General features: G+C 34.6%; 1 protein-coding gene across 1 annotated transcript in view; it reads left to right on the top strand.

Moving 5' to 3' along the window:
• LOC106463847 (calpain-9-like) overlaps positions 1 to 15,684 on the top strand; it is a gene marked incomplete at its 3' end in the record, with an annotated part of 49,321 nt that overhangs the window by 24,617 nt on the left and 9,020 nt on the right. Inside the window, exons 2-7 of the mRNA XM_022391465.1 lie at positions 800 to 1,154; positions 2,565 to 2,634; positions 3,219 to 3,471; positions 5,392 to 5,566; positions 11,821 to 11,895; positions 14,374 to 14,537. Of these exons, the coding sequence (XP_022247173.1) occupies positions 921 to 1,154; positions 2,565 to 2,634; positions 3,219 to 3,471; positions 5,392 to 5,566; positions 11,821 to 11,895; positions 14,374 to 14,537 (971 nt within the window). The remainder of the gene's footprint in view (positions 1 to 799; positions 1,155 to 2,564; positions 2,635 to 3,218; positions 3,472 to 5,391; positions 5,567 to 11,820; positions 11,896 to 14,373; positions 14,538 to 15,684) is intronic.

Below are 15,684 nucleotides of genomic sequence, written 5' to 3'. Positions count from 1 at the left end.
TGAACAACTGGTCGTACAGTGCTATTGTTGAACAACTACGCACTGTACAACCAGTTGTTCGCTCACTTAATAAAAAATAAACATCCTATGAAGAGTTGTATATTAACTGGAAACTATTCTAAACCAATGCTGCATATTTAATATAACCAATTCTCTTGCTACTCTGTACCTCTTCGAGCTTCTAGAATAAAACAGTTACAATAAAAATGACGGTTGTCAAATCACAAGTTGAGAACTCTGAAGGTGGCAACGTTCGAAACCTTTCCGACTGGTTGAAAAATTACTTTCAAGCGTTACTAGAAGAAATATGAGAAGTTTTTAGTATTTTCGTTGTAATTAACTTGAAGATCTATTCCAGCAATTGATACTTTTCTAACGTGATAAATTGATAATTTTAGCGAAACAGCGGCTAGCTGCTATTATACTATTACAGTTTTTAAAATATTTGGTATGTTTAAAACATAAAACTCTACTTCAACAAGTCATTCTTCCAACTTCAGACTTTAAAATACTTTTACTATATCGGCTTCTATGTTTTAACACTATGTTGTCTATTTTTGTTCACGATGTACACACCGCATAACAGTTCTGGATACAAGTATATACTTATAGAATAATAGAAACATTCTTTATAGAAATCATATCGTTGATAACGCTTTTAATAGGTTTTTTTTTATTATTGTAGATTTAACAGGCCACTTTAAGAAAACGCAGCTACATGTTATGTGGATGTATACTGTTTCTTATAGCTTTGATGTATGAACTAGTAAAATCACGTATTTATGCATTTACTTTTTAGGATCTGTGAAGTTCATCAAAGTGAGGCTTCCACACATAATTTACAGGGGTGGTGGGCTAGGCAGAGGAGTAGCCTGGAGTACCCCTCACCCTTTGGGAAGCAATCACAAACATCTATCACTATGGGTCAGACATTTGGGGATAAAGCCGAAAAACCCGATTCGGTAATCATTTCCCAGAAGAGGTTTCAGAACGCCGACGCCCTCGGGACCGCTTCGTATGACTACCACTACTTCAGGCGGCTCTGTCGGGAGCAAGGACACCTGTTCGAAGATTTTGACTTTCCTCCAACCAACAGAATTCTTTTCGGCAAGAATAAAGCCTCGTCCACTCAGATAACATGGATGAGGCCTTATGTGAGTGCTGAGTAGAAAAGAACTGTTTTAATTTTTATAACTGGTACGAAACGAGTGCGTCTGTTTCCAGACCGTAATCGATGGATAATTACAACCTGTCCACTGACTCTAGAAAACGTTAAAATTCAGACAAGTTAGAAACTTGAAGTATAATGCTACATCATAAATAAATGTGTTAAAATATGTTAAATAGCTTCTATCATTTATTAGAAGTAAATTATTACTCTGAACTGTTAGCTTTTATAAAGGAGAAAATATAAAACTAACTCTCGAAGGAAGAAAAATAAAATGCTGATAACAGAAATAAATGAGCGAATTCTGTAAAAACAATGTTTCGTGGTAACTAAAAGTACAGTCTTTTGCCGACTGTTGGGCCTTAAAATTCAGCTATGTATTAAACACTCGTAATGTTAAACCTAAGTTTTAACCAAATTTTCTTGAGTTTGTTGTTAAAGAAATGATTTTACTAGCATGCTGTACTAAAACATTATTAGAATTCATTTTTAAATAGTTGTAATACTTGTTCACTGTTTAGACTTCTCATTTCATTTTAGACTTCATATTTCTCTTTTCCTAGACAAAACTCAGACCTAAACGAAGCGTTCAGAGAATTCATTTCTTTCCACGTCCCTTATATTTCTGTTTTCAGCGAAGATAGATTCAAAAACAATGAACTTTACTGTTTGAACTTTGTTATTCATTGACCAAAATTCTCTACTCGATACCCTCTCATTCTCTTAATTCCAAGATTCAACAAAGCAACTGAATACATTCTAAAATATATAGTAAGACCATTACTAAAACATTTAAAAGCATGAAAAATAAAGATTTGTCCAACTATGAAATGGTATATGATGCCTAAAATTATTAATGTTTACGTATAAGGAGTATCTATTCTGTACTAGCCAAAACTTTAACGTTGCATTTATTGGTATTATGCTGATTAGATCACAGCAAATTATAGTATTAACTATGAAATGTGACTGTACTCTGGTACTGCTTATTTTGATACAATAGAAAGGGATCAACCCCGCAATATTTGCATTTTATACTAATTCATTCACTGCTTGCATAATCATTTCCATTACTAAATATGTATGTCATCGTGTGTGACTGTCTTTGTGTAAGTTTTTATATATAAATACTGTATATTTTCTGACGAATACTGTTTTATTCTCCAGGCTTTTGTTCTTTTCCTCTTACAAGCGATGTGTTAAGCAAAGAATAATAAAAATGTCGTATCTCTTTTGAACTAACGAAACGTTTAGAATGTTTACTCCTTTCAATATTTGAGACCAATTACTTCGTGTGAAATAACTTAGAATAATCTTGGGTCAATTTTCTAATGGTAAATTTGAATACACTCAAAGTATGTTTTTGCTAAAATAAACATTTTTGTTGAACTTTTAGGAAATCTGTACAAGGCCTAAGTTTGTGTCTGATGGTGACTCACGATGTGATATTGAACAAGGAGATTTTGGTAATTAATATGTTTTATCTTGATGTTCTATAATAAACTCCGTTCAGAACACCGTATTATTTTACGTATTTTAACATCCCCGGATATAACTCAATGCCCACACTTTCTTTACCAAGTAACAGAGAAACTAACGTGCCTAAAGACCTGTGTATCCCCATCTTTAAACTTGCCAAACTCATATCTATTTGTCTGTAATATAACACTTTAATACTAACTCCACTGAACAACATAAAAGTTTAGAGAGTCTCTTAACGAGTTTACACAGTTATTAATTTCTCTCTATCTGTGTGCATCGAAATATATACACGCTGTAATTTCTATTGTTTCATTACACCATGAGTTGACCCAGAGTAAATCAAACCAGTGTTATAACTTGTTAGTTGTTTTAGAGATAATCATCATCATTTATTTGAGAAATCTTCATTACAGTGTCATTTATGTTATCAACAAACATTACAAAGTGTGTATTGAAAAGGTTGAAAGAATTTAATATTTATATATATCCTTAACAGTTAGTTTTATTGTTTGTTTTCGTAAACTTTGAGAGGTTTATGTTTTTTTTATTCATGATTTGTTTGTTTCAGGCGACAGCTGTCTACTTGCAGCCATATCTTGTCTCACGTTGACTCCCAAGTTCCTTGACCGAGTAGTACCCTCGGATCAAAGCTTCGGACAAGGATACTGCGGCATCTTCCGCTTCCGATTTTGGAAGTTTGGAGAATGGGTAGAAATAATAGTAGACGATCGACTTCCAACCTACAGAGGGCGCCTTAACTATTTGCATTCGGCTGATCCTACGGAGTTTTGGATAGCTTTGCTAGAAAAAGCGTATGCAAAGTAAGAGTAGTACACTTGTTTAGTTTGTCAAAAAATCAAGGGTGCATTCAAGTTGGTTTTAAAAACAAGTAAATAATGTTAGTTTGATTTAACAAAGAAGTAGCACTACATTTAAATGCTTGTGGCCGTCATATGTCAATCATTGTCTTCGTTAGAAGCCTATATTTTAACAGAAGTTCAATTAGTAGTTTGTTTTATTACTATATACTAATTAGTTCCCATTCTGTGTTTCAAATGACAACCTGCTACTATCTTCCCGAACGTCCTGTGAAGTACTACGTGTTACAGATGGAGCGAGCTTCGTTTTTGGGTCTTCTTATTAGCAAAGATAAGGGTGTTCTCCTCTCGTTCGAATGTATATGTATTGTTGGATGTTGTATTTTTAAGAGGCTTCTGAATTCTTGGATTTTGTCTGTAGTGTGTGGCTTTATTACGGATGTATGATGAACATATCTAGTCCAAAGCCTAGCTAGATCTTCGAGCAGCTGTTTTAAGAGCGTTATTTTCGAAATGTTCCATGTAAAGGTTAGGAATGTCTGGTAATAGGGGTGAGTCCAGAATTCATGAACCACCTGAACAGACAATATTCATCGATTCAATTCACAATAGAAGAACAACTTCCCATTCCTAAAAGTAACAGTTTCCAAGGTATATATTTCATATGCTACAGGTGTTTACAGGAAGCCCACAGATACGGATAGATACTTCGACTATAAATCAAACTACCATAACTGTGTAACTACAAGCTTCATAGACTAGCTAGCCTCGAGACTGGAGAAGATTTATAATACAGAATATGTCAAGAAGAAGAGATAATAACACATTACTACAACCTTCCTTGAAAATGGTCACCCTTAACATTTGAAAAAGAAGAAAATAGAGTAGATATACACCAAGAATAAGCTGGAAGAAAATAGAGTAGATATACACCAAGAATAAGCTGGAAGAAAATAGAGTAGATATACACCTATAATAATCTGGAAGAAAATAGAGTAGATATACACCAAGAATAAGCTGGAAGAAAATAGAGTAGATATACACCAAGAATAAGCTGGAAGAAAATAGAGTAGATATACACCAAGAATAAGCTGGAAGAAAATAGAGTAGATATACACCAAGAATAAGCTGGAAGAAAAATACAGCCATTTTACTCTATGCTAGAGGTCTCTTTGAAAGACCCCCCAGTGTTACAGCGGTATGGCTGCGGAGTTACAACGCTAAAAACCTGGTTTCGATACCCGTGGTGTAGCTTTATGCTTAACTACAAACAAACAAACTCCCTAACTCTCTGAAAATATATACAAAGGCTATGCATCGAACGAGACAATGCAGTGTGATCGACGTTAATACCGAACGGAGAGCATAAAAAATGTCATTTTCAACATTTATTGTGAAATACACATCCAATACATATAAATAAATACACCAACAAAAGCCAGAATTCAGGAGCATGATAGATATGCAACACTCTATAATTGCAACTTCTATGCAACTTTTGTCTTCATGTTTTCCATATTCTATTTCATCCCAAATTACTACTCATCCTACCCAATTTTTTCTTCATTATTTGTACGTTCCGTTTCTTTTCTTTCTTTCTTTCTTACTGTACAGTCTTCTTCCTGTGAGTATATCTGAGTTTTAAAAAAAAAAGCAAAAAGAGCAAAAATTTTCAAAATGGTTCTCATTATTTTCATTTCTCAAGGAGTTTCTACACAAATTACTGGTTCACATAATATGATAATAAGACATACATGAGGAAATATATCACTTTAATTAGAATTGTTATGTTTTGAACAGTAAAACGACCAGTATAATCAAAAGTAAAGGTATCTCACCCAACCGAAACATAAAATAATGGCTGTTCGTATTCAAACAGGAAGTTCTCGTTCTAAATCTTCTAGTTATGATGTTTACGTTTAGGTTCTACGGAAGCTACGAACGCTTACAGAGGGGTCAGACAGGAAGAGTATTGCAAGATCTCACTGGAGGAATTGCTCAAAGTTTCCAGCTGGCCGAACACAACCAACACGTCGTCTACCAGATGGTCAACAGTGCTGTTCCGCGCTCAACAATGTTAGCTGTGTCTATTCAAACAGTATGTGTGTTTGTGAGTTTACAAGATAGAACATCTGCCATCTTTTATTGTTTCATAAGACAATAATTAGTATAATTTAGAACATTCTGCCATCTTTTTTTTTGCTTCATAAGACAATAATTAGTATAATTTACAATCTGTTTTCTTTCCCTATTTCTACATAGACTAATTTTTACCAAGTGCACATTTTAATTTAGCGTAGCAAAAAACAAACAAAAAGGGTTTCAATAAGATGAATAGCGATGTTTACATTACATCAGTAATATCTTTATGTATTTACTGTGCAACATTTCTGTATATTGCATGATGCTTACAAATATTTGGCGGATTGAAGCACTGAAGCATCCACCTGACACACACCGTGGGTCAGCTGTAAGTCTGAAGTCTTATAACGCTAAAGTCCGGGTTTCGATACTCGTGATGGGCACAGTACAGATAGCGATTGTGTAACTCTGTGCTTAACTAAAAATAAACAAACAAACAAAATTAAGCACTGAAACTACTGAACTTTTTGATTTTTTATCTTTAAGGGGAAATACATTAGATGTACTAAGTATAATATACCTTGTGTTTTGTCCCTCCTGCTTTCTAGTATCTTAGCGGTAAGTTTGCAGGCTTACGATTCTATAAATCAAGTTTCGATACCTGTGGTAAGCAGAACGTAGATAGCTTATTGTGTAGTTTTACACTTAACAACAACCAACCAATTTTGCCTTCCTCTTCCAGCGGCTCGGCGGTAAATCTGCGTGCTTACAACACTAAAACTCGGGTTTCTATACCCATTGTGGGGCGGAGCAAAGACAACCCATTGTGTAGCTTTGTGCTAAACGAACCAACAAACCTCATATTTTGATCTTTAAATGATTTTGCTCTTAGTTGCTAAAAACATGTTCGAAAACTCATTGTAATATTTAATTTCATGAACACAAATGCCGAATAAAGAAGACTAGTTAAGAACAGTGACAATACATCCTACTAATATCTGAACACTATTGCTAAAAACATGTTCGAAAACTCATTGTAATATTTAATTTCATGAACACAAATGCCGAATAAAGAAGACTAGTTAAGAACAGTGACAATACATCCTACTAATATCTGAACACTATTGCTAAAAACAATGTTCGTTATCAAGGTATTCTAATGGTAAATTTAGAAGATCAAACAATGTATATTGTAATGATTTAAACTACGGGAAAATTGTTATTATAATTATACATTTTGTTACTTCTGCATAAATTTGATGGATACAAGCTTTTAATGGCTTTCATTTTTAATGGCTTGATAAAATGCTTGGAAATAAATGAATAAATGTGATGAGTAAATATCATAAACTAAACTCTTATATAACTTGATGTATTAATATATCTTTATTAGTACAATTTTTCAAACTTTTAGTACGAGGTTCTGTAGTTAGATGAAAGTTTTATTAGAATGTGCTCAACCTTGAACCAGACTCCTTGGAAGCTCCTATCCAGGATTTGTCCATCCTTCACACGTGATCTGCTTCTTGAATAAGTTATGTAGAAGGTTTCAGCGGATTGTCTAGTATCTTGATCACATGTAAATTTTGAGATGCTGTAAAATGTTTTTTTTTTCTTTCCTATTAATTGGCTTTGCATGATGACGTGGATTACACAAAATTCTAGGATGTTATAGTGAAGCTTAGGATTAAATATAGTTCTAAGTAAACTTGTTCTCATTCAAAATTCTTCCGGTGTTGAGCAGATTTTCGTGTTGCCTTCGTTTAATGAAGTTGTCTTCTTCTCGTTGTACATTAATTTAAAGTTCCAGCGATAGCCATTTGATTTGTGTGAGGCTTATTTCAACCAGTTATGAAAGGGAACTGAGGATTAAATAGATTTTGATAATAAGCACAAATAATCCTGAACTAAATCGAATGGCTTCAATTAAACTACTGCTGGAACTTTAAATTAGTGTGGGAGTACTACACTGAACTCTAACTCTTAATCTTCTTATTTTACTGAATGAGTAAAGATTACAAAAAGTACTTGTTAGTACTGCACTTCAGTCTAGAAGTTCATGGGCTGCATTCTTTTCAACGTATATTAAAGAGCTTTGTTAATTTCACATTTTGTGTTTTTTAATTGTAGTTACTTATAATACCACTAAATAACGTGCTTATTGGTTTTAAATGTGCATAGAATATCACAGAGTTTTTACGATCAATTTCGATGCTGCGATCAGAGGCGTTTTAAACATTTCAAACTACTCGGTGCAATTTTCTTGGGAGGTCCATCTGTACTGATCAGCTACAGGTATTGAAATTTATAAGTTTATCTATTTATTTATTTTTCATTGCTTTGGGGACCCGCAATATGAGGAGCCCGTCGGTGAGTTGCTCCGATTACACCGACGTTAAATAAGCCACTGATTGCAATCCAGATTTATTTTTGTAGAGTAGTTTGATCGGATTTTTCTGTGCTGCTTTGAACTCTTGTCAATTCTAAGTTTGAACTGTGTTCATATGGAAATCTCATTTACAAAATGAAGAAAGGATTGTGGTTTATAGGATGAGATGGTTGCTAGACTGCAGCCATGTTCCTGTCCTGGAAGTGATATTCTCAACTGCATCCAAGAAGTTTTTATTTAAAACAAGCAGATGAACTGCATTCTGAGGCATCCCAAGCTGCTGACTAGTCTCTTTCTACTGATTTTATCCATGGTGATGTAAGGCCTGATCATTTTACATCGTAGTATGAAGGTCGCTCGCTATAGGGCATCCAGAATATGAACAATCAATGTTTTCAATCCCATTCACTGGTTGGAGTTGCCAGTGACCAGGAAAATGTTTGAAATTTCATTGGAGGATGGCATCAACAAACCAGAGTTACCTCAGCAATAGGTTGGGTAGCATACAATTTGGAAAAGACCGTATTAAACACATAGCTTAATTGCAATGTCAATTCATTCCAGCAGGAAAGAGAGTATGGGTAAAATTTAAAGCCCAAAAGTATGAGTTTCAAAAGAGTTTGGACACATATACAGTTGCCTGGATACATATTGTACAGACATAGTGGTAATATTTTGCTTTTTAAACCTAAGACATGAGCAGCACTGAACACTGAAACCTTAGTTACTAGTCGACCAAGGAGTTGAAAGCGGACTTTTGCCTTCACTGTCGCGATCTAATAGTGATGAAAACAAGTAGATCAGCCAGTCAACCTTTAGACTTTTTATTTAGATATTAAGAGGTTTTATTATTGGATTTCGGTGTCAAAGGGTATGTTCATATGAATATATTATTGTACTATTTTATTTATTTTGACTTTTAGATATAACGAAATATATCTATGCCACATGCCATCCTCTGGTATCATCTAGCTAGTAAATGTTGTTTATAATTTATATTTTAATTGGTTCAACATTAAGGATAGATAGATGAACGCAACTTTCTTCATATAATTTATTTTAGTTTACATGACTAAAATTAGTTACATGTTCTAGACGAATCGGATGTGCCCCATTTTCTCTCCTACACTTGGAGACTGAAGCCCAAAACTTTTGTAGCCATCATATCTGACGTGTTTGCTGTATAATTTGTTGAATGAGTGTTAAGCTTTCCGCCATATTGGTTATATGGGATGACACAAAAGATGGAATCTCTGGTTTCCTTTTTCTGTTAAGAGAACTTCTCTATTGATATGAATGACACAACATTCTGGGAAGTTCTGGTTGAGTTAAAGATTGAATATTGTTCCGAGCAAAGCTAGTTTTCACAAAGAATTCTCCTGGTGTTAAGAATGTTTTTGCCTTGTCTTTGTTTAATGAAGCTATTCGCTTATCCATGCCCAGCATACTTTTAAAAACTATACACACGTGCGTATAATGCGCATGCCTAGCTACACCTTCGCCCAATAACCACAAATATAACGAGCTGGTCATACAAAGAAAAGTACTTGTTGATATTGCCTTTTATTCTAGAAATCATCATATTGTACAACTTGATTCAATATTGAATCAATTGAACTTGAATAAAGCATTTTGTTTTCAAAACATTTTTTGTTATTCTCTTTCAGTTGTGGTCAGATTTAATTACTACTATGCTAAGTTTGTTTGTAGTTAAGCATAAAGCTACACGATGGGCTATCTGTGCTCTGCCCACCACTGGTATCGGAACCCGGTTTCTAGCGGTATAAGTCCGCAGACATATCGCTGTGCCACTGGAGGGGGGGGGGCACTATGCTAAGCAAATCTTACTAAACTTTCCGTTATTGATTGGTAGCTTAGCAGCATACCGAGATAGAATACCGTATAAATCACGTTATAAGAAAGTGACTCATCGACAATCTGTACATTTAATTGATGTTTTTGGCGCCATCTCTGAATAATAATGTGAAATGAAATATGTTAATATCGTCGCTAAGAGACTTTAGTTATAATCGATTGTGACACAAAATACGTTTTTATATTGATCCAAACATGTTATTTTTTCTTTAGAATAACAACATTTCAGGCTACTTGGTTATTTCATAAATTATTTTATATTAATATGTAACCCCATTAAAAAAATGTTTCTTATATAAGTAGGATTTTTTCTTTTTAGTGACTTATGTTCAGGTTCTTATTGCAGGTAAGTTATAGCAGCCAACACTTACTAAAGGCATGCGTGCGCTTAAATTTAGAAGTCGTCTTTGACATTTTTGTTTAGTTGTTATTAAGCACAAAGCTTTACAGCATGCGCTATTCCTACTGCATGGATCGAGCCCTGAATTTTAGCAATAATTCTACCATATTGTTACAAGATTCTCTCAAAACTAATAATGAAAATAAAACATCTGCGTTCTTCATATTTATCAGTGCGTATATTTCAGTAAAGCTATTATATAGAATTTTGTTGTAGCCTAGAATGAATATATGTACTTGTTTTTCAAAACAATGTATGCATGAATTTTTACCTCTTGTATCTGGTGTTGAATAGGTGTATTAAAAATACAATATATTTAAAAAAGTATGTTTCAACCTTACAATAATTTATTTATGTATGCAAATTGTACACTTGAAAAGCACTGCTTAATTAAATAACACCAAACTACAAACATAAACGTATTTACTTTTTACTTTAGGCACTGGAGCTTTAGAGTTGTAGGATACAGCCTCTCACGTGTGTGTAGCACGCCAAGGCATAGAATGTTACGCACTTGTAGCAAGTTATGGCGCAGCATCTCACGTGTGTGTAGCACGCTAAGGCACAGAATATTACGCACTTGTAGCAGGTTATAGAGCAGCATCTCGCGTGTGTGTAGCACGCCAAAGCACAGAATGTTACGCACTTGTAGCAGGGTATGGCGCAGCGTGCCACGCGTGTGTAGCACGCCAAGACACAGAATGTTGCATACTTGTAGCAGGTTATGGCGCAGCGTGTCACGCGTGTGTAGCACGCCAAGGGATAGAATGTTACGCACTTGTAGCAGGTTATGGCGCAGCATCTCACGTGTGTGTAGCACGCTAAGGCACAGAATATTACGCACTTATAGCAGGTTATGGCGCAGCATCTCACGTGTGTGTATCACGCAAAGACACAGAATGTTACGCACTTGTAGCAGGTTACGACGCAGCATCTCACGTGTGTGTATCACGCTAAGGCACAGAATATTGCGCACTTGTAGCAGGTTACGACGCAGCATCTCATGTGTGTGTAGCACGCTAAGGCACAGAATATTACGCACTTGTAGCAGGTTACGACGCAGCATCTCACGTGTGTGTATCACGCAAAGACACAGAATGTTACGAACTTGTAGCAGGTTACGACGCAGCATCTCATGTGTGTGTAGCACGCTAAGGCACAGAATATTGCGCACTTGTAGCAGGTTACGACGCAGCATCTCATGTGTGTGTAGCATGCCAAGGCACAGAATGTTACGCACTTGTCGCAAGTTATGGCGCAGCGTGTATGACACGTCAGGGAGGATCATGTTAAGCGTGTGTAGCAGGACAGGGCACATTATGTCACACATGTATTGCTCATCTCGGTGCAGCAAGTTACGTGTGTGTAGAGCATGTCACGCGTGTATTGCACGTCAGGACGAGGTATTTCATCATAAATATAGTACATAAGGTAAACAGATGACGGACTTTCAGAATAATAATCAGAAAGATGATGTATCAAATCACTAAACGGTAATCGTATATGCACTATATGATGTTTTAGTTTTTCTGAGAACCTTAATGCAAAAGTTAGAGCAAAAATATTAGTTTAAGTAGACAAAATTATAACTTTATTCTTCCTACAGGATCATCGCAACTCTCTGAGACTTCGAAATGGTTTATGTACCCACCATGCTTATAGTGTTACAGGCATAGCAAGGGTACGTATACACAAAGTAATATTGTAACTGTTACTTTATATTTTAGCTATTGTGTTTACCGATTATTACACTGGTAGATACAAAAGAGTGGACATTTCTAGGTACAGTATTCTGTCATACTATGTTTGACCGAACACTCATTGGGTGACCTATTATGCCATACACATGAAATAAAGTATTTCACTCAACACTAATATTGAAAATTTCAGGGATATTAGAGTTTTTGAAATTAACCACCTGTAACTAATTTAGACTAGTTTCAGAGAAATCTAGTGCTCTTCAGTAACCCTGAACAAGAACAAAATAAGTCCAAGCTGCTTGTATAGGTGACTTATGATTCCTGTCCATGGAGTTTGGAGTGTCCTGTAACTCATTACATATAGTGTAGATATCAAGTTTCTTTCTCATCGAAATTCGTAATTTTGGAGTTGATAGAAAGAAAATAAAAACTTATACAATTTGGCTGCTTATGAATTCAGAATGATCAATTAGTTGCATAAAAGTAAATAAAACTAGAGTAAAGAACATCCCAAACATCGTGACGTATGAATTTGTTCCTAAAATCAACAGCCTGGTGTACAATTTGTTCGATTATCGAAATGACGTGCTTATGCACAATATATTCGTGAAATAGCTAAACTTACCTAATAAAACATCAAAAGTAATTTCTTCTGTAAAGTTGTAAGTTAAAACCAATTTTTTTAATAAAGAAAGTGCCACATTTATCGATGTATGTTGTCCCCCGATACAGACTTACAAAGCTAAATCCGGGGTTCGATTTCTCGCGGTGAACACAGCAGATAGCTCAATGTGGCTTTGCTTTAAAAACAAACCATGTATGTTAAGATGAACCTTCATGACTTACAACACAGATCTGGAATGCAAGTATAATTAATTATTGTATACCAGTTTCACTTTAACCCTGAGAGTTAACTACAGGTCATTGAGGATGTTTTAGTTTGTTTGTTTGTTTATTATTTTGTTTTAGCTTCGTGAATACAGGTCTGTTAATGAGAAAGTACAAATAAACTTTTTCATCTGTTGATCTCTAATCTCATTATTTGAATACTTTTCTAGAAACTTAAAATAGACGCTAAAGTAATGATTTAAGCAATGTCTGGTCTAGAAAAAACAATATGAGCTCGTAAATATATAATTGTGGCGCGAGTTACCATAATCGTTTGGTCTTCTTTCTTCTGAATATCTTTTGTTTCTTTTGTCAAAGTGCACTTTGGCTGAATCAATAACTTTAGAATTTCGCTTTGACGGAATAAATCATTTTTCTTATCTCCGTTTCTACTGTTAGACTTACTCTAATATGTTAAACGTTATGCCTATCACTTCGACGGTAGTTACCTTTTCCTTTTGTAAATATACTTTCTTCTGCTATTGTCTGTCTGCTGCTTCCCGTTCGTATCACGCTACTTATATCTTTATCACCTAATCGTCTGTCCGCCTTCTATTCTCGACATCAGTGTATTGCACACGACGTTCAATAGTCTCATCATCAATGAATTATTAACAAAACCTCCTACAATCGTCTGCTTTTAACTTTTATTATAACAAAAACTAAACAATAATAAAATGTTCATACACAAAAAAATCAGTCAATAACATCTAAACTAAATAGTCTTTTATATCATGACAGTCTACATAAGTGAATCACACACAGAATACTAGTGCGATAGTAATAGAGAAGATAGTTCGGCTTGTCAACTGAAATTCTAAAGCAATTGAATAGGTCTAAGTGGACTTTTGACAAGAAGGAGATAACTATATATATGCCCCCAGTGTCACAGCGATATGTCTGTGGACTTACAACGCTAGAATCCGGGTTTCGATATCCGTGGTGGGCAGAGCACAGATAGGCCATTGTATAGTTTTGTGCTTAATTACAAACAAACAAACAAACTATATATATATATAGTATTTATGATACACCTGTAATCTCTATAATGTTGAAAAAAATTATTGTACATACGTTTAATTTGTTTTGAATATATATATATATATTATTTTGAAAACAAGTGAAGTTCGTGCTGTTTATTTATCGTTGTATTTATCGCTAACAAGTCACAGACACCTACTGTAGAAGAATCCTAAGCCCAATAATAACATAGTATATATTTATACTATTATGAAATATAAGTAAAGGCCTTTTATTTTGAAAATTGGCGAAAAAGAATAATATATATTTTTTTAAATTATGACAAGGAAAGAATCCTGAAGGAGATGTACAAAAAATGGCCAGAATTTGCAACGATGGAAAAGAAAGAGATAATGAAGCTTAAAATGTTATCTCATAATCAAACTAAAAACAGGAAGACTTACGAAACAAAAGACTCAAATACATTGTCTAAACGTTCCTAAAAAATGTACTACACATGCACTGTAAAATGAATTTTCAAGGTATCTTTAATCACATAAGAAATGAAAGCATTTTTGAAATATAATAAGACATGCATTCGTGTTTATTAGGTGAGGACTTATAATGGTGACATTCCACTTGTTCGCCTGAGGAACCCTTGGGGTAAAGGGGAATGGAATGGAACGTGGAGTGACAGATCCTGGGAATGGGATAAGCTTCCTGAGAGGGATAAAGAAATGCTTAGCATGCGCATACGCAACGATGGAGAATTTTGGTAAGATATCATAGAAATTATACACATATAAAACAGCTGCCTCAACTATGGTTTTAAGGTTGCCATTTTAATATAGTTCATGTTACATATGATGATATGACATGTTTTTAGGATGAGAAAAATGTTGGTGTTAATCAAAAGCTTTAGAAACAATCTGTATTGTAAGTGAACGTAAGCTTCCAAGACTGTATTCAAGCAAAACAAAAGTAAAAATCCATTAACGCTACCTCAGGAGACTTGTTAGGTAAGTGGTTGAATTGTATCTTTATGGTCCAGTTCCTTCGACCACCTTTAATTTCTGGAGTAAGGCTGGAAACTTGATAAATTTGAAGTTCTTATTTATTGTTTTGTTAACAGTAGGCGAGGGTATATCCAGTTCCATTTGTTTTGTACGTATACTTTACACCATATTCTACACAAGATTGTGTTCTCAGAGTTCAATGCTGTCCTAAACGCTCTGCTTTCAGAGTTTTTCTGCTTCCATAGAAAATAGTGAAGATTCCTTTCTTTCAATTGTGTCCGTTAACTCTACATTGTTTAAAAATCTATACGAATGTTTCCTCGGGATAAGGTGTGATGAATGCTGCTAGCTATAAGTCTATCCATACCGGCCTTGCACTGCTGCATGGTATGGAATTTGCTGTGAAGCAGGTATATAGGTGCTTAACATGTCGTTTGTGGTGCCATATTCATATCTTCAATCAGTGATATAATTTTTGGCAACAGAATGTTTCATACTATTAACCAAAAACATTACTTTGTCAACAAAGTGTTTCCCATCATTAACCAGAAGTCTCATTCTGTTAGTGGACAGGATAGTTGGTGCTCTTAAACGGAAACCTCATTCTATCAAGAAGAAATTTCTTTGTATTACAAGTAGTTATTACAAACAATGATTTATATACAAAAGTTTTACATACTTACAAACAATATAAAGTCTTCTTTCTAGTCTGGAACTTCCTTGATGTCATATCGAGGGTTCACAATGAATGAGTTAATTTCGAGTTGACGTAGGTACAATTCACTTAATAGGGAGCTAGTTAGCTCTATAGTTCTCACTGATCTCACGCCAATTTTTTTCCCACCGATAACGTTAAGTAATGTTTTCGTAAAAGTACTAATGTCCGATGTGAATCCACTGAAGTTA

Source organism: Limulus polyphemus, unplaced genomic scaffold (genome assembly GCF_000517525.1).
Source record: "Limulus polyphemus unplaced genomic scaffold, Limulus_polyphemus-2.1.2 Scaffold1500, whole genome shotgun sequence".
Lineage (NCBI taxonomy): Eukaryota > Metazoa > Arthropoda > Merostomata > Xiphosura > Limulidae > Limulus > Limulus polyphemus.
The sequence above is the reverse complement of the archived record's forward strand: the minus strand, read 5'-3'. Positions and strand labels throughout refer to the sequence as shown.